This window comes from Protomyctophum bolini (genome assembly GCF_963924005.1).
Source record: "Protomyctophum bolini genome assembly, chromosome: 11".
Lineage (NCBI taxonomy): Eukaryota > Metazoa > Chordata > Actinopteri > Myctophiformes > Myctophidae > Protomyctophum > Protomyctophum bolini.
In genome coordinates, this window is record NC_137872.1 from 3,738,966 (window position 1) to 3,758,148 (window position 19,183).

Genomic DNA, 19,183 nt, shown 5'->3' on the forward strand with positions numbered 1-19,183 from the left:
TTATTCAGTTATTCATAAGTATGTATAGTTTCATTATATAGATATTCCACTGTTATACTTTCTTGGCTTACGCATGTTTCATGATAAATGCTTTTTATGTGATGTATTCCCATGCTTTTTTTTTATGTAAATCGCTCTGGATTAAGAGCGTCTGCTAAATGCCTAAATTGTAGATTATTGTTTATTCAGTCATTCATAACCTGAGTGAGTGAGACAAACTGATTGGAGGAAGCCTCCTTATTGAGGTGTGAAGTCGACGTTTGACGTTAATTTGGTGTGTGTGTGTGTGTGTGTGTGTGTGTGTGCGTGCGTGCGCGCGCACTGGCGCACACAGACAGCACAACAATAGCACATGCAGGACCAGCTGGCAGCTAAGTTGAGTTACATCATTTTTGCTCCCGAAAATGGCAGATCTACAAGCTCACGATGAGTCATTCGCGACGCACCGTGTGTGGTCTGCTGCAGAATTGCAGATATGCGAAACACTCCTAAGAACAGCGATGTCCGTCCTAACAACCTATGTGACTATGTTTAGGGTACCAGTAAAAGTGGTACTGTTGTGCCACTGTGCCAGAAAGAGAGAGAGAGAGGCAGGGGGAGAGGGAGTTGCACCACTCAGTTCACACTTCACACGGGTGTGATTTATTTATTTTTTGCCTGGCTGGTCTCATACTACTAGCCTACTGTGTGTGTGTGTGTGTGTGTGTGTGTGCTGATGTGGATAAGATAACGGCGCATCCAGTCGTTATTGACTTTCAGCAGCTATGGAGCAGGGATGGGGAACCGCAGCGGTTAGTGGTCGGTCTCGGTGACGACGTGTTTTTGTTTGAAGGAAATCATGGATCAATAATTCCTCCTAATCGTATTGTTTTTTCTTTTTGTTGTTGTTTCTTTCACCTCGCCTTATTCTGAGTTTAGTTTACGGGGGGCAAGCAAGACAGAGGGGGCTGGGAACAAGCTAACGGAAGCTACAGTTAGCATTTCGTTTTAACTAGCGATATACTTGCAATACGTACGGGAGCTTAATATCTGGGTATATAATATTAAAGAGAAAATAACAATGCAGTGGAATATATATGTTTAGTTTAACCTGCGTCGGCGTTAATGATTGCTTTGGACAGATTGGAGACTCCATCTTCACCCTGGCTTGCTGTCTATCGACACTAAGAGAAGTAATCAGATAAATTGATGCTTGGATTCAAACAACCGCAGCCCGTTCAGATCATCCAACAACTGCAGAGGAGGTAAGGAGCAGCATGATGCTGTGATACTGATTGATTTAAATATGTATTAACAGTTTGCAGAATTACGGTAGGCCTACATTTCAACTCAATACAAAGACTTAACTGTGAGCGGACGACCCAATAAAGCATATACACTTGTTGTTTACAAGAGAGGGTCCACCTTGTTCAATTCACCAAAGAAATGACCGTAATGAACACCCTTCATTCATTCGGCGCAGTCGTCACTCGTCATCTATTTACGCTAAAGCGCCTATACGTATAGAAAACATTGAAGTTACACAAAGTACGGATATTTATTTATTTCATAGAAATGCAGTGTAATGTTTTCAGGTGTAGGCTAGGCTACGGTATGTATGTTTTTGTATCCACAAACCACAATGCTAATCAGTCACACGAAGCTTCACCGTGTATGTCCAGGGATTATTTATAACTTGATTGGAAGACTATTAAAATTATTGTAGCCTATATATACTTCTATCTGTTAATTATCACTTGAGCGGAACGGTGAATCTCTTTCCATCTTTTATAGGTCAAGTTCTGTTATCAAGCAAACCGTTAAAGCAAAGATAAGCAATTAAACGTGTTTTTTTCCCCTTCCTTTTTGGTATGTTTACTCTTGAGCAGCACCGTCTGCAACATGTGTTGTTCATCTCTGCATCATGACCTAGGCTAATAGCCATTGATGCTTCATATGATAGGCCTACATGTCACAGGTCTTTCCCCTAGCTCTGGGCCATGGCCTTAATGCTTCTATGATTCTGCAGTAAGGCTATGGACCAGACCAGAGCTAGTCTTTCCCCTAAAGAGAGGCTTCGTTCTGATGTCGAGTCAAAAGCCTGCTGTTTGGATTTAGGTCAAAGTACAATAGATGTTTTGAAACGCAGCCTGGGTGCAGTCAGCGCGATTGATGAACTGCCCTGATGCCTGTATCTGTCCCTGCCGTGTCTATGCATCTGTCGGTCCCACTGGGGTAATAATGTACAGTATTATATTATACAGTAGCCTACATAGGTGTTATTTAGTGAATCTGTCAGTCCCACTAGCACTAGGATAATGTACAGTGCATGGGTGTTATTTAGTGAATCTGTCAGTCCCACTAGCACTGGGATAATGTACAGTACATGGGTGTTAGTTAGTGAATCTGTCAGTCCCACTAGCACTAGGATAATGTACAGTAAATGGGTGTTATTTAGTGAATCTGTCAGTCCCACTAGCACTAGGATAATGTACACTGCATGGGTGTTATTTAGTGAATCTGTCAGTCCCACTAGCACTAATATAATGTACGTACATGGGTGTTATTTAGTGAATCTGTCAGTCCCACTAGGATAATGTACACTACAGTGCATGGGTGTTATTTAGTGTTTGCGAACCTTTTTTATTGGAACTAATTGACTCTTCTATAGAACTATAGGCTAGGGCTGGACATTTAATTATTACCAGAAAATAAATCTATCAAAACTGACATTTAGAACCAATAACTGACTTAATCTTAAATCATCGAAAGCAAAGCTTTTTTTTTCTCCTTTTGTATAAAAGATTCAACATCAAAAAGTTGTAATGGATAATGGATTTTCTTTTAATAATTGACTAAATCAATCAGACTGATTGATTTAGTCAATTATTAAAATAATTTCAACCATTCCAACCAATTGCTTGGTCAGAAGAACTACCTGTAGTAATATACAAATATTTCATTCCACTTTTGTCTTTTTTTCTCCTTTTTTTGGGGCGACTCCTCTGTGTAACACTAGAGAGGGGCTCTCAAGTACCACCAGTGGTACTGGTACCAGTGGTGGTACGTACCAGTACCACCAGTTGTACTGGTACCAGTGGTTGGGGGAACCTCTGTTCTGAGGTACTGGATTGCTAGTAGCAACTGGCGAGTGCATGGCTTTGGCAATGATGTGTGTGAGTCCTCCACATCTTAGCCCCTCATATGAGACTTCCATTGGAAATGCATTGGGATCAGTAAACAAGTCTCATACATCTAGCATGCATCATGTTGTATGCTATAGATGGAAAGGTGTGAGTCAGGCCCGAGTCATATGTAGTGTTTCTGTTTGTGTCCGTGTCCGGGCCTAATTCACAGCTCCCTCGCACCTCCTCCAGCCCTCTGCAGAACCAGAATTTGGGTCCGCACCGGCCCCCATGCAGCTCATGGCTGTCACACACACACACCATGTGTTCTGTTTGACTGATGCAATTCTGCTCTCCCTTCCAGTTTGTTGTTATATTCAAATATTCACTGTCCATCCACTCCCCATGCACCCGCCTCTCAGACAGTGTTCCCCTTGCCGAAAATAGCAGATATACAAGCTCACACAACACGTCGCAGGATATAAGACTTATGTGTTTTTACATACTGGATCTCTTGTCCACTAGTCGACATCGATGATGTCACTGGTGGACGGGTTTCTGAACTGCCCACAGCCCTCCTACTATGAGACACAGACGGAGTGGAAGAAATGGTGCCATTTATTTTATCATGATTATTAGTGAGGACCTAATAGGTTGAAAAGTGGTGAAGTACGGTCGTTTTAAGGCTTAAACTAAACAGTTAACCATTAACCCATTCTGACCGGGAACCCGTTTTGGTGTTAGCATCATGTTATGCTTTAGCTATTGAAAAATAGCAGATCTACAAGCTCATAGCGCGCCACCGAGTGGCGCGCTACGAGCTTGTAGGTCTGCTATTTTTGAAAAATCGAAGAACGACTGACATTTTTAGAATCTGATCTCAGGTCAGAATGGGTTAATCAGACCAGTGTGTGTCCCGTGGAAACCTCGTATGAATCTGATCTCAGGTCAGAATGGGTTAACATCCCACCTCTCATTCTGTTACGTGCCCATCCTGCCCTAGTTTGCTGCTCAATGTAATCCTTGTTCTTCCGTCTGTCTCTAGTCAGTGGTTTCATTCTGAAAATCCTGATTGATCTTATACTGGTATTCTCTGCCATTCATGGTTTATTACCTATAGAAACACAAGACTTGTATTAATTAGCCCTTCACTAAATCCCACCCCAAGAAGCGATATTCCAATCAATGCCAATCCAAATAGATTATCAACGGTTGCTATGCAGGTCAAGCTTTCTTCGCTGCTAACATGCCTATTGGACAAGGATGGGTTGGGGAGGGACTTAGTGAAGGGCTAATTGCATCAGATATTTCTCATTGACCCTAATATTCTCATGGTGGCATTTTGGACTAATTAACTCATTTTGGGCTAATTAATTGCTTTGCACCTGACAGGGGGGAGTTTCCCTGGTTGGACGTAGCGGGTGAGGCCGTTTAGAGACCAGGATTACTGCATGTTTGTTTTTTCTGTTGATGTGAAGTCTTGTTTTACGCCGATGAGAAACGGAATCAATTTCCTCTCTTTCGTATCCAACCTTCCTCTATCTTGTCTTTTTTTGCAGATGAGTCAACTTTGGCAGGGAGGCGTTCCCCTATCGGAGAGGTTGGGCAATGACTCTCCCATTGGTCTGGTCCCCCCGGGACCCCCTGCCAGCATGGCTCCCCATGGGGGGTCCAACTCCTCCGTGGTACCAGAGACCCCTCTGGTCACCCCCGACGCGCCCGTGTTCCTCATGACCTCCACCGCCCAGACCATTTCAGGGTTCTTCGTTTGGACCGCCGTGCTAATCACCTGTTACCAGGTAAGGTAATCACCTGTTACCAGGTAAGGTAATCACCTGGTAATCACCAGTTACCAGGTAAGGTAATCACCTGGTAATCACCAGTTACCAGGTAAGGTAATCACCTGGTAATCACCAGTTACCAGGTAAGGAGCTCGTGGAGCAGCAGAGAATATTGACTAGAGACTAGAGTCTTTCTGATGAAGTCTCTGGTGAAGAGCAAACCACCGCTCCAGCCCTTCTCTCTGTTTTTACCTCACCACCGGAGCGGTGGTCAGCTCACCACCGGAGCGGTGGTCAGCTCACCACCGGAGCGGTGGTCACCTCACCACCGGAGCCGTGGTCACATCACCACCCGAGCGGTGGTCACCTCACCACCGGAGCGGTGGTCACCTCACCACCGGAGCGGTGGTCAGCTCACCACCGGAGCATACAGCAGATTTGGATTCAGCAGACCTTAATACCCCTAGATAACATGTAGGCCATAAATTAACACGATTTGCCTTCGGAGTTCATATATTTAGGAAAGTGACCCAGACTATGATGACTAAAACTAAGCCTATATATATTGACAATTTACGTCAACAAATAAAAACTAGACTAAACTTTCAGGAAGGGACTAGTGGTCAAGAGATCCGGTATAAGTCATTTTACACTTCATTTTTACAATCAACTGTAGATTTAGTCGACAGAACTAAATGAAAACTATTCAAGAGACTAATTATGACTAAAACTAAAATCTAAATTTGCTGTCAAGATGAACACTGATGTGCCCAAAGTGTGGTAATGTATGCGCCTAAGCGTTTACCATGTGTACAGTACAGTATTGTGTGTCCTTGTGTACAGTAGGTGAGCTCCAGTAAGTGATCTTTGTCTGGTTTTGAGTGTCCGGTTCTCGGGTTACACTGTTCTCTACATTCAACTTACATACTAGTACAGTGTCTCTTATTACGTTTTTGTGCGGAAGGAGATATTTTTTTAGCTAAGGGGCTTATTTAATCTCAGTTTACAATGTATATATATCCGTGTACGTGTGTAGTGTACGAAGTCTAAGGGCCGATTCACACTCCTATTTTACCGCTGTCTCGGCGCTGTAGAGCCGAAAAGATTTTGGCTCATCAGAAATGTTCAGTAGCACCGAAGAGACGACTTTAGGACGGTACCCGCCCCCCCCCCCCCCACCCCCCCGAACCTCAAATGACGTCACATTGTAGGCTCTACAGCGCCGAACCCACTTTTATTCGGCTCTAAAATAGGAGTATGAATCGGCCCTTACTATGCTACAAGTCTGAAGTCAGTCACCATTGTGTGCTGCAGCAGCTGCTGCTGCCGACTGTATTCACAAATGGTTAAAGATGAGCCTTCGGTCGCTCTGGCAACAAGTGTTCCTGCCTCGTGATGACATCAGCAAAGAGAACGGGAGGGGAGGGGAGGGGAGGGGGGGGGGGTCGCAGTCGCTTGGCAACAACCACTGCAATCGGTTTGCGTGCACTCTGTTAGCTAGATGTGTTATTATCTACTTGTTTGCTATCTTTCCTTTGTGTGCGTGCGTGTGTGTGTGTGCGTGTGTGTGTGCATATACAGGCCAGGAAAGGTTATACACGTATAGGTGTGGTTTTGTGTAAGCATAAGTGAACCAGACACACACACACACACACACACACACACACACACACACACACGCGCACATGCACACACACACACACACACACACACACACACACACACACACACACACACACACACACACACACACACACACACACACACACACACACACGTGGCACACACAAACATTACGTGTGTGTGTGTGTGTGTGTGTGTGTGTGTGTGTGTTGTGGCTTGGCCTGTTCTAGCGCCACCATGAGGCTTATTTGAAAACTGTCAAGTGGCATTTCTTCCAAAGCCAGTGGGAATATGCCCCCCCCCCCCCCGAACCTCAAATGAAGTCACATTGTAGGCTCTACAGAGCCGAACCGACTTTTATTGGGCTCTAAAATAGGAGTATGAATCGGCCCTTACCCGTCTGGTTGTCTCGTTAACAGATCTACATGCACCTGCGCTACTACAGCTCGCCCAACGAGCAGAGGCACATCGTGCGGATCCTCTTCATCGTGCCCATCTTCGCCTTTGAGTCGTGGCTCAGCCTCCTGTTCTTCACCAACGAAGAGTACTACGTCTACTTCGACACGGTTCGAGACTGCTATGAAGGTACGTGCGTGCTTGTAGATCAGCTGTTCCCAAAGTGGGGTCCGGGGTTCCCCCCATGCTAAATGATAATTATAACCAAATGGACCCTTTTTTTTATTTATTTGACATATTCATGATACAATTCATAGGAGAGCAGTACAGAATTATCAGGATTGCACAAAAGGTCAGAGGACTTTTTTCCATTGTGATCCAAATAAATGAATAAATAGTTACAGCATATGATAAGAAGAACATGTGTACTAACATTACAATACTGATGACATTTACCACCGGCCATCATAGATCAATAAACAAAAGACAACAAATGGATACAAATAGATAAATACAGCACTATACTAACTTGCCCATCAGCCACTTATATATTTTTTGAAAATGTTCAAAGACTGGGCAAATTTAACTTTGTTCCAGTCCTCCACCCCTTAGGGCTCTGTAACTCTGAGAGTGTACAAATGGAACCAAACGGACCCTAACGGGTCCATTTGGTTCCTTTTGTACACTCTCAGAGTTAAATTAACATTGATTTTACAATATAAATTGGGGGTCCCAGAGATAGAAATACCATTAAATGGGGGGTCCGTAGACTAATCAAAGTCAAACTGGGGGTTCCTTGAAATTAAACGCGTTGAAAATCACTGCTAGAGCCTTAAAGATCTTCTCTTATGGGAGTCCCTGGCATATCTTTTTGTGTCCTTGACATGAAAAAGGTTTGGGAACCACTGCTGTAGATGGAAGTGGAGGTTTATAGCCTACCCTCTAGTCACGGTAAAAATGGTAAATGGTGCATTTATATAGCGCCTTTATCCAATGCGCGTTTTGTTGGTAAAACTGTCTAATTGGCACATGGACTTTAGAATCATCCACAACACTGTTTTTATATTGTGTTCACTTGTACAGCACTTTGTAACGAAAGTTGCTTTATAAATAAAATGTACTTACTTACGTACTTACTAGCTCTGGTCCATAGCTCTAATAATGCATTGCATTTAGAGCTATTACTCTGGACTTCCGACACTCGCATAAATGCAGACCAGCCTCTCGTCTTTAGAAGTAAATAAAAAGAAAGTTTTTGCTACTCACCAAAACAACGGCGGGTTGTGTCATTAGAAAGCCTACGTTCCTTAGTGGAAGCTTTCTGAGCCCCCCTCCCCTCCCTCCCCCACCACACGTATAAACGGTATGGCAGAAGTGGAGAGTAACATAGCTCTAAATGCAACGCATTAGAGCTATGGACCAGAGCTACTTAATTACTTACCGGTACTTACTTACTGTGACCAGTAGGTGAAAACAATTAGCATGTTCCCTGCGACATTCCCGACTTAATTGATGAAGAGATCTTTCCCTGCGGATCACGACTTTTTGTTTTCATTGTTTAATTCGCTGTCTTTGATCACTTTTAAGAGATACATACTGTATGGTTTCCAGCGGACACAGTAGGATACGTCACGTGTATCACGTCATCACGTGTGATCCAAACAGCAGTGTTATTTCGTCAAAGAATAAAAACTCATTTTTTATTTCATCATTTATTTTACACTTGGTTGCATGCTGAAAATAGACGATCTACAAGTTACGATGGCATCAAGGCCCGCCAAAATACATTTTGTAAAACTAGACTAACACTAAAACATTCCAGGTGACACAAAAATGTGACTAAAACTAAAATGAAAACTATTCAAGAGATTAAATGAATAAAACTAAAAATCTAAATTTGCTGCCAAAAACAACACTGTTATAGAGGTGGAGGAGGCTGGCATTGGCCAGATGGGCAGTCAGTCCACGGCACACACACACACACACACACACACACACACACACACACACACACACACACACACACACACAGAATTCTACTTCCTGACTCCCTCCCAGCCCCAGGAGAATAATTGTCTGTTTGGGAATGTATTTGTTGTGATCCCCCCCAGTGGCAGATGGCCTTTCCAGTGTCCGCGTTTTACGAGAAACGTCCATCTTTGTTTTCCTGATGTTTCCTAAAAGGCCTATTGGGACTCTGCTGGGGAGGGGGAGGTGGGGGGGGGGGGGAGGAGGCTGTTGCCTAGCAACAGTATGCAAACGACCAGAAGCTTGAGGAGAGTTGCAAAAGGGACTCACTTGCTAACAGATAAATCGTTGGCCTTCTTGTAGCCCCATTAAGCCATTTTGGGCGGGGACCCCTTTTTGGTGTTTTAATTTAAAGCATTATGTTATAGTTTAGCTATTTGAAAAATAGCAGATCTACAAGTTCATAGCGCGGCACCGAGGGCCGCGCTATGAACTTGTAGGTCTGCTATTTTTTGAAAAATCGTGAAAATGTTGCGTCAAATCTTTGAATATTATATTATTACAGAGTGAACATTGTAACTCAAATCTTTGCTTCTGTGGGGGTCCCTGGAACAACATAATATCAGATGGGGTGGCGGAGGCTTATTACATATACATTTTGGGGTCCTTGACATGAAATATTGAGCACCACTGATACCGAAACATAAGGTTTTTCAGGAAAAAAAAAACTGATTTTGAAGACATTTCTTTTATTGCGATGTCAGAGCGAAATGGGTTAACCTGCTGACACAAGAATGTCTAGTAGTGTTTAGTGAGGCGTTTGAGTCGGTAAACAGCCAAGGCATTAATTATGCTTATGCAACGTTGGGTGGTGTTGTTGTATTTATAGTATTCTAGTATTTTATGTCTCGGAAGCAGAAAGACAGGTTCACTAAATCACTCTGTTTTTCTGCTGCAAGCCGTACATTATTGTCTGCTTTTGCTTTTGTGTTTGTGTCTGTGTTTTGTTTCAACTGTTTTTAACTTGGGGGGAAAAAAAAGAAAAAAAAACTGAAAGGCGCCTTTATATAAATAAAATGTATTATTAATATTATTATTATCTCTGCAGCCTTTGTCATCTACAACTTCCTCAGTCTGTGCTATGAGTACCTTGGAGGAGAAAGTGCGATCATGGCTGAGATCAGAGGGAAACCTATTGAGTAAGTCTGTGTTCTTTCTATATCTGATCTGAGATCTGTGTTCTTTCTATATCTATCTCACCAAAGCATTCTGATCATGTTGTAAGTTCTTTAATTTTATTTGTATACACCGAAATCATCTATTTTGGAAATTCTATGTTCTTGTTCTAAATGTTCTATTGTATATCTTACTAATAAGTAATAAGGTAGAGGCCCTTGGGAAGGCCCTTGTAGAAGACCCTTGGGCTTCTTGCCTCATCCTAGCCCTTTCCCCTTTCTACATGTTTGTGTGTGTTATCCTATAACTGTTAAAGAACTACAAGTTCAACTTGTAGTTCTGCTATTTTTGAAAAATCGTGAAAATGTGGTGCAAATCTTTGAATTCTTTCAGAGTGAACGTTTTTAACTCAAATCTTTGAATTTTTTCAGAGTGAACGTTTTTAACTCCAATCTTTAACCCGTTCCCTGCCGCAGGTCCAGCTGTGTCTATGGAACCTGTTGTCTGTGGGGCAGAACCTACTCCATTGGCTTTCTCCGCTTCTGCAAACAGGTACAGGTTATCACTGTGTTTGAGGGGCGCTAGCCCCTCCTATATACAGCTATAGGGGGCGCTAGCCCCTCCTATATACAGCTATAGAGATTTCTGTCCTAACGCAAACATCAAATGCCATTGACGTCTTATTATATTCGGGACAATACGGGGTAATAACGTTTTCAAATAATAATTCCACAAATGTCTCACCGTTTGGGACATCATAGTTATTATCACAGTATGACTTCCATTCTGTCCTTCCTTCCCTCCCAGCGATGGGATAGAGTTGCTGGATGGAAACCGCAAGGTTGCCAGTTCGAACCCGAGCTCCCCCAGAGTTAGTGTCCTTGAGCAAGACACTGAACCCCTAATTGCCGCCATGTATGGGTGAATGTAAATAATGCGCCTTGGATAAAGGCGCTATATAAATGCACCATTTATTTACCATTGTCGCTCATTCCTTCAACCAGGCGACTCTTCAGTTCTGCGTGGTGAAGCCACTGATGGCCATGATCACGGTCATCTTGCAGGCCTTTGGGAAATACAGAGATGGAGACTTCAAGTATGTTAGCCACCACACCAATCAAAATCACAAAATCATGAAAATGTTGTGCAAATCTTTCAGAGCGAACATGTTTAACTCAAATCTTTGCTTCTCGGTGGCGCTCATAGCGCGCCACCGAGTGGCGCTTCAAAAATAGCAGACCTTCAAGCTCGTAGCGCGCTACGAGCTTGTAGGTCTGCTATTTTAGAAAAATCGAAGAACGACTGACATAGAAACATAGCTTTTTCAGAAAACTGTCAGGATGTAGAAGAACATTTTTAGAATCTGATCTCAGGTCAAAATTGGTTAACTGGTTCTCCATGTGTCTGTGTCTGTCCCTCATGTGTCTGTCCCTCATGTGTCTGTCCCTCCGTGTCTGTCCCTCCATGCTCCAGCGTGGCCAGCGGGTACCTGTACGTGACGATCATCTACAACGTCTCCGTCAGCCTGTCCCTCTACGCTCTCTTCCTCTTCTACTTTGCCACGCGGGACCTGCTCGTCCCCTACAGCCCCGTGCTCAAGTTCTTCATGGTGAAGTCGGTCATCTTCCTGTCCTTCTGGCAGGGTGAGCAAACCGTATACACCCTTTTCATATGGCCTATAGGTCTTTGCGTTTGTGTGTTCACAGAGCCATCTAATAGAAGAGTTACGATATTGAGGGGGCAGAAACCGAGCGCTGTTCACGCAGCCTGAACTGAGCCAAGCTGGAGTTGGAAATACATTGTTTTCAACGAGGGCTTTTCCTTTTTCTAATTTGAAGTAATTTAACAGGCCAAAACGTTTGGGAACCACTGATTATAGAGAGATCTTTACTTTGCGATAGAATGAGAGGATTCAGGTTAAATACATGTGAAGTTCCCTTTAACATCTGCACAGTGGTGCTTGCTTATGTAGTCTGACTTAACTGATAATGACCTTGTTTCGCTCCATCCAGGAATGCTGCTGGCCATCCTGGAGAAGTGCGGCGCCATCCCTAAGATCAGGTCGGCCGAGGTGTCGGTGGGAGAAGGCACGGTCGCAGCGGGCTACCAGAACTTCATCATCTGCATCGAGATGTTCTTCGCGGCCGTGGCTCTGCGCCACGCCTTCACATACAAGGTCTACATGGACAAGAGGCTGGACTCCTACGGTAAGAGGGGAGAGTGTTATGGAATGTGTGATTTGCGTATCGAGTGTGTGGGAAAACCGTTGCTGTGGGAATTCTTGGTCTCAATATTGACAAGCAGAAGGAAGCATCAGAAACAGGACTCCAGCATCAAGATTCAGGCATCGGCATCTTTATTCAGAGTTCTCAGTCAGTACAGCAAAGTGGTAGCATTACTGCGTCCCAGTTCTCTTCCCCCAGCATCAATGAATCTGCACCCCTTTATTCCCTCCCAGATCCACATTTACACCAATAAAATAGACAGTCAGTAACAGGTGGTCATTCACCATGTCCTTTCATGGTTGTAGGTTGTCAGGGGAAGGCATAGGTGGCACCTACTAGCACCTATTAGGTGCTAGACTTGTTTCTGTTCTAAATGGGATAGTTACACAAATACACGTTTGCCAACAGTGGTATAGTAAGCATGGAGACTCCGCTGTTAGATTGACAGGTGCCGTTCAGTCAGAATTAGCTCAATGGTGAAAGACTGGATGGAAGGATGAGAAACACCCTAATAATGCATATGTATGATTCTAATATTTCCATTACAAAACATGGGGAAGAGGGAGAGGGAGTCGGTCCGAGTCACCAGTGTTGATTTCGTCGACTAATACTAAGACGAAAAATGTTCGTCGACTACCTTTTTTCACTGACGGAAACTGAACAAAAACTGAGCTATGGTGACTAAAACTAAGACTAAATATACTGACAATTTCGTCAACAAATGAAAACTAGACTAAAATGTTAGGAAGGGACTGGTGGACAAGAGATCCAGTATAATAAGTCATTTTACACTTGGTTGCATGCTGAAAATAGCAGATTGTAGATCTGCTATTTTCAGCAAATGTAATGTCATTACAGACTAGTATATAGCATTCAGAGAGTGTGGAATAGTTGTCTGGCTACGCGAGACTATGACGAAATCACACGAGTGTGATTTCTTTCCTTCAGTCTTTCAGTACTGACGTTGCTGTCTCTTGTTTCTTCCTGCGATTATTTCCATTCCCTGTCTATCTTTCACCACTGTTCTGCTCCTCTGAATATGGTTTGGAGGAGTAATCTTTTCCTCTCTGTTTTCTTCTTCCATTCCTCTCTTTTCTTTTTCTCCCTTTTCTCCATTTTCTCCCTTTTCTCCTCTTTCTGTGTCGTCTCTGTGCTGCTAAAAGGCTCGTTTCCGATCTATGGACAGTTCGGTAAGTTTACGTCTCCGTTGTGACCGTTTGTTATGCTTGCTTCTTTGTCTTCAGTTTGTGGTCTTTGGGCATAAATATATGCTCGACACGTCGGAGGTATATCAGTTCAAATTCAGACAATTCCACGTTAATTAGTTACCGGTATATACATTTTATATATTATTACTCCACTCATTTTGGTTTTTAATGCATGGTCGTTGTGGGTTTTGTTTTTGTTCTGTTTACAGTTCATGGATGCAGAACTGTCGACATTGTTTTTAGTTCACTTTTGTGTGTGAGCATCATTTTGTGTTTGTTCATTCATTCATCCAGGCTCAATGGTTTGTTCAGTCGATGGGTCTGAGCACACTTTAGATTCCGTGCGCGGACAGAAGAAGCTGTGTTTTGCGTCATTTCCGTTTTTTTAGACAGCTGGTGGACGGACAGATTCCCGGAAAAGCTTGTGGGTGCAGCTTCATTTCCATCCACCAGCTGTCTAAAAAAGCCGGAAATTACATAAAATACAGCTTCTTCTGTCCGCGCAATGGAAGTTCAAGTGTGCTCATAGGCTGAATGCATTCCCCACTCTTGACCGTTGTCCCAACTCTTTCGATATTGATCTATATCCATTGCTCCCAACTATGTCTCAATGTCCCATTTGAGACCATGAGGACCGGATTTTTCCACAAAATGTCGCGTTAGAATTAATCATACCTCCCGTTGTTGTTGTCGATCCCCTCGGGAGTGTTTTGGCTACATCTAGCTACTTCAGCTGTAGCCTGAGCTAACGTGTTAAGTTTCTGGTCTATAGGGGTGGGTCGCGGCTGAGATTTGCGCATGCCCTGATTGGATCTCACCGATCTGTCCGTCAGCCCTGGCCACTCCTCTCCCACCTAGTGAAGCGCTACGTCACATAATTTGGAGCGACGCCCACCCGGAAGCGTTGACTCCCACTTCTAGACCAAGGCAGCCAATGCGTTCCTCCAGGCTTTCATTTTTCGCGCAGACGAAATGAAAGCCTGGGTATCGAGGCTACTTCAGCTGCATCTGGGATAGCACTAAATGTGCTCCGTTGCTACAAATCGCTGGGCACTCTGATTTGATATTCCTAAGTACCCCCGGACGTTTAAAGGTATATTCAGTGATTTCACTCAAAAAACCTTAGGTTTCGTTTTTGGCTGTGGGACCTAAGCCTTCGTCCAATCAGGATAGAGAGTCAAAAACGAAACCTAAGGTTTTTTGACCCCCATGGGTTAACTGGGGACAGGGAGGAACTCCTTATATGGTCAGCACACTCTATAGTAGAGAGGATTATCACAACAAAACAAAAAAATAAGTGATATTTGAATTAAGTGAAATCACTTACTCTACCTTTAACGTGTTAACATTGTTTCACTATACTGATACTCTCTCTGTCTCTCCCTCTCTCTCTCCCTCTAAACGTCCACAGGTCGCTGTGCCCCCATGAAGAGCATCTCCAGCAGCCTGAAGGAGACCATGAACCCTGGAGACATGGTCCAGGACGCCATCCATAACTTCTCCCCGGCGTACCAGCAGTACACCCAGCAGTCCACCCTGGAGCAGAGCGGAGGCCCGCCGCTGTCCCGGAGCCACAGCAACCTCAGCGCGCGGGCAGACAACGAGAAGACGCTGTTACTCAGCTCCGACGACGAGTTCTGAGACAACGAAGAAGACCCTGTTAAGGCCTATTCATAGTCTGGACTTTCGGTGGTGAGGTGACCACCGCTCCGGTGGTGAGCTGACCACCGGAGCTGAAATAACGTTGAGCGGTGGTGAGTAAAAACAGAGAGAAGGGCTGGAGCGGTGGCGGTGGTGGTTTGCTCTTCACCGCGGCTCGTGACGTCATGTTGTAGTTCGGTGGTCACCTCAGTGACGTCATGTTGTAGTTCGGTGGTCACCTCACCACCTTAAATCCAGACTATGTATGAGCCTTTACTCAGCTCCGACGACGAGTTCTGAGACACTTAAAACCCATTCTGGACCGTCGGGACGGGAACCCCCTTTTGGTGTTTTTAAGCATTGTGTTATATGCTTTAGCTATTGAACAATAGCAGATCTATACAAGCTCATATTCATTCATTGGAATATATGCTTTCAGACTAGAGCAAACGTTTTTAACTCAAATCTTTATTGCTTCTGGGGGTTCCCTGGAACATCATATTTTTAGTTCGGGGGGGGGGTCCGACATAGAAAAACACGCGTTTTTCTGAAAACTGTCAGGATTTAGAAGACATTTTTTTAATCTGGTCTCAGGTCTTAATGGGTTAAAGGCTGGATTATACACATACACACACTTACTTACTTACTTACCCAGTTTCTACAGTATGCCTACTGTCTGTAGGCCACTGTGCAAAAGCGAATGTGATTCAGTTTAAATACAATACAGTTTAAAATGATCTAGCATATTATGCTAGATCATGTGGCGAAAGTGCAGCCAGCCTCACTTTAAACCATGTGGCATCCCCCGTCATGGGAGTGTTGCACAGTGATGTGTACGCCACACCCACACCCTCACAACTCCTTCCCAATTCTGCCTTCTTTACCGAAGCGTTGCCAAATAGAGGGAGGGATATCTTGTCCCAGCGCCCACAAGATGTTCTTCTATTATAAAGGGATTTATGGACGAGCTAGTGCCCTTGAATTACATGGGCCTTATTTTAATATAAGTTTTTTACCACAAACTATTCTTTATTATGTTTTATTATACCTTAAAAAGGTACTTTATCACGTGAAACTATAGCCTCTTGAAGAGCTGTATATTGCAGAGATATTATGTTTGGAGTACAACACACGTGTAAATGTTGTTTTGTGTATAATATTCACTTTGACCATAAGAAGCTTGCAACTCTATGATTCCAGCTGTTGTTGTTTCTTTGGGATTTCTGCCCTGAATTTGATGAAGTTAAGTAGTGTGTTTGACGAAGGATCACTGCTGAGTAGTGGCCTTTTGGCAGAGAGATTTGGGTGTGTACAAGCAGGTGGATGGATGGGTGGTTGAAGCACAGCACCCTGTGTGGCTGACAGATTAACCCATTCTGAACTAGCCTGGGCACCATTTCATTTCGGTATATGATCCGGGCTGGAGCCGGATGATATGCTTACGTCATGTTGTAGGCAATGGTTTGCCTACAACTAAAAGCAATAAAAGCTCTCGTAAGCGAGAGCTTTTATTGAGAGGGAAAAGGAAGTTGTCGCCGCCTGTTCCGACTACAAAACAATACTACAACATGACGTAACCACATCATCCGGCCCCAGGCGGGATCATACGGACTTTTGAAACAGAGACCAGGCTTTCCTCCGAGGCGGTGGAAAGCCTGGTGAGGCGAGGTTAATTCTGAACGGGAACTCATTTTGGTGTTAGCATCACGTTATGCTTTAGCTATTGAAAAATAGCAGATCTACAAGCTCATAGGCGCGCTACGAGCTTGTATGTCTGCTATTTTTGAAAAATCGAAGAACGACTGACATTTTTAGAATCTGATCTCAGGTCGGAATGGGTTCATCAGACCAGTGTGTGTCCAGTGGAAACCTCGTATGAATCTGATCTCAGGTCAGAATGGGTTAAGTGTGGCACCTCTCTCTACTGAGATCACCCAGGGGGGGCATTATGTGTGGCACCTCTCTACTGAGATCACCCAGGGGGGCGTTAAGTGTGGCACCTCTCTCTACTGAGATCACCCAGGGGGGGCATTACAGTATGTGTGGCACCGATCAAGCATGCTCCTGCATTAATAACTGTACGAACCAACTCCACAGACTCGTTCGTGACAGTCGCATAAATACATACATAATACATCAATATTCCCTAATTGAGCTTCATGGGTTATTATATACAGTAGATTGGACCTCATGCCTCATAGTTTTACACCCCCTGTAAGCAGTGGCGTGCACAGATAAGACACTAGGTGGTGCTAGAGCACCTGCCATTCTTTGCCCTCTGGACAGCAATGTGCCCTTTTGAAAAAAGATTTTTTTAAGGCAACCAAGCGGTTCCACGCGCTGCCACAAGGTGCCCTTTTTTTTCTCCACTTGAGCACGGCTGCCCCTCTAAATGTCTGTGCACGCCACTGCCCCGTTAAGCCCCGTGATATTACAGGTTCATGCTCAATACGTACCGGTAGTCACTGATGTGGCCATTTACAATGTGAAAGTGGTTATTATTGGCTTTGTTGCTGAAGCCCTATACAACTGTTGCCAAGATTTATAATAGTGGGGTATATAATTATGCGAATAATAGACTACAGTGATACTTATGCTATAGCTATAGCGTGCAACATTTTCCCCAAGTGACCAAAGGCTTAGTGTACAGTAAGTACAGGATCTAAAAGCATTTCATGAGAACATATTGTCTGACTTGCCGGCTCACTCACTGTCCCCGCCCCCGGGACGGTACTACTTACTAAAGCCTCGGAACTCCCTTTAACCCATTCTGGGCGGGAACCCCTTTTGGTGTTTTAATCATTAAACTTTAGCTATTGAAAAATAGCAGATCTACAAGCTCATAGCGCGGCACCGAGTGCCGCGCTATGAACTTGTAGGTCTGCAATTTTTGAAAGATTTTGAAAATTTGGCCCAAATCTTTGAATATATATATATATTCTTTCAGAGTGAACGTTTTTAACTCAAATCTTTGCGTCTCTGGAACAACATATTTTCAGATGGGGGGGTCGGCGGCCAAATTCAGATAACTGGGGGTCTTTGACCTTTGGCAAAAGGTTGAGAACCTGCACTAACATACGTAGAAACATGAGTTTTTGAAGAAAACTGTCAGGATTTAGAAGAGATTTGTAGAATCGTCCTCAGGTCAAAATGGGCTAACACACTTTAATAATAAACACCTTCCCACAGACACACTTTTCCAGAGCTCCAGGCCAGCTGCAGGTTATTCATCATCATGCTAACCCACTCAAAGCCTAAAATCTCAGATATGACAACGCTCCAGTGGAAAGCTGTACGTGGCTTATATACTGGTTTTAAACATACCATACAATATACTGGTTTTAAACATACCATACAATATACTGGTTTTAAACATACCATACAATATACTGGTTTTAAACATACCATACAATATACTGGTTTTAAACATACCATACAATATACTGGTTTTAAACATACCATACAATATACTGGTTTTAAACATGCCATACAATATACTGGTTTTAAACATACCATACAATATACTGGTTTTAAACATGCCATACAATATACTGGTTTTAAACATACCATACAATATACTGGTTTTAAACATACCATACAATATACTGGTTTTAAACATACCATACAATATACTGGTTTTAAACATACCATACAATATACTGGTTTTAAACATACCATTATGGCTTTAGTGATATCGAATCTGAGATTGGAATTCAATGCCTTAATTCTACTTCAAACCCCCAGCAGGTAAAAAGCATATCACGTCGTCGCTCGTGCATTTTTGATCACGCATTGTTGATCCTTTTTTGATACTGTGTGATCAAAATAAATCTTGTATCTTGATTACAAAAAGCTGAATATATTATTATTATACCAAGAATGGAAAGGATTGTAAATAAACGCTGCGAAAATGTTACTGATTATTATAATATGAATGGTTTACATACTTTGTTTTGTATTTTTCCATTACTTCATTTATTATACCGTTTACTCTTGTTTTATACTTTGATTCATTTGTATATTAGTATTGTTATTATTATTATTATCTCTTAGGTTTTGAT

The 19,183-nt window shown here is 43.3% G+C and overlaps 1 protein-coding gene across 2 annotated transcripts; it reads left to right on the plus strand.

The window, feature by feature from the left end:
* The first annotated feature begins 535 nt into the window (after positions 1-535).
* Positions 536-19,096, plus strand: LOC308323742 (transmembrane protein 184B-like). Of its 2 annotated transcripts, none has more exons than XM_080775547.1 (10): positions 536-635; positions 1,122-1,244; positions 4,664-4,903; positions 6,928-7,093; positions 9,981-10,071; positions 10,525-10,600; positions 11,053-11,144; positions 11,522-11,691; positions 12,061-12,255; positions 14,893-19,096. In XM_080775547.1, exons 3-10 carry the CDS (start codon positions 4,664-4,666, stop codon positions 15,120-15,122), a joined length of 1,260 nt encoding a protein of 419 aa, XP_080631673.1. In that variant the 5' UTR covers positions 536-635; positions 1,122-1,244; the 3' UTR covers positions 15,123-19,096. The 2 variants fall into 2 exon arrangements, with proteins under 2 accessions (XP_080631673.1, XP_080631672.1); XM_080775546.1 differs by lacking the exon at positions 536-635 and adding an exon at positions 680-791.
* The last annotated feature ends 87 nt before the right edge of the window (positions 19,097-19,183 follow it).

Excerpts from the sequence above, each read along its gene's own strand:
- LOC308323742 (XM_080775547.1), top strand. The coding sequence starts at position 4,664 with ATGAGTCAACTTTGGCAGGGAGGCGTTCCCCTATCGGAGAGGTTGGGC. Across the intron at positions 10,601-11,052 it reads TTCTCCGCTTCTGCAAACAG|GCGACTCTTCAGTTCTGCGT; the intron begins GTACAGGTTATC and ends TCCTTCAACCAG. Across the intron at positions 11,145-11,521 it reads TACAGAGATGGAGACTTCAA|CGTGGCCAGCGGGTACCTGT; the intron begins GTATGTTAGCCA and ends TCCATGCTCCAG.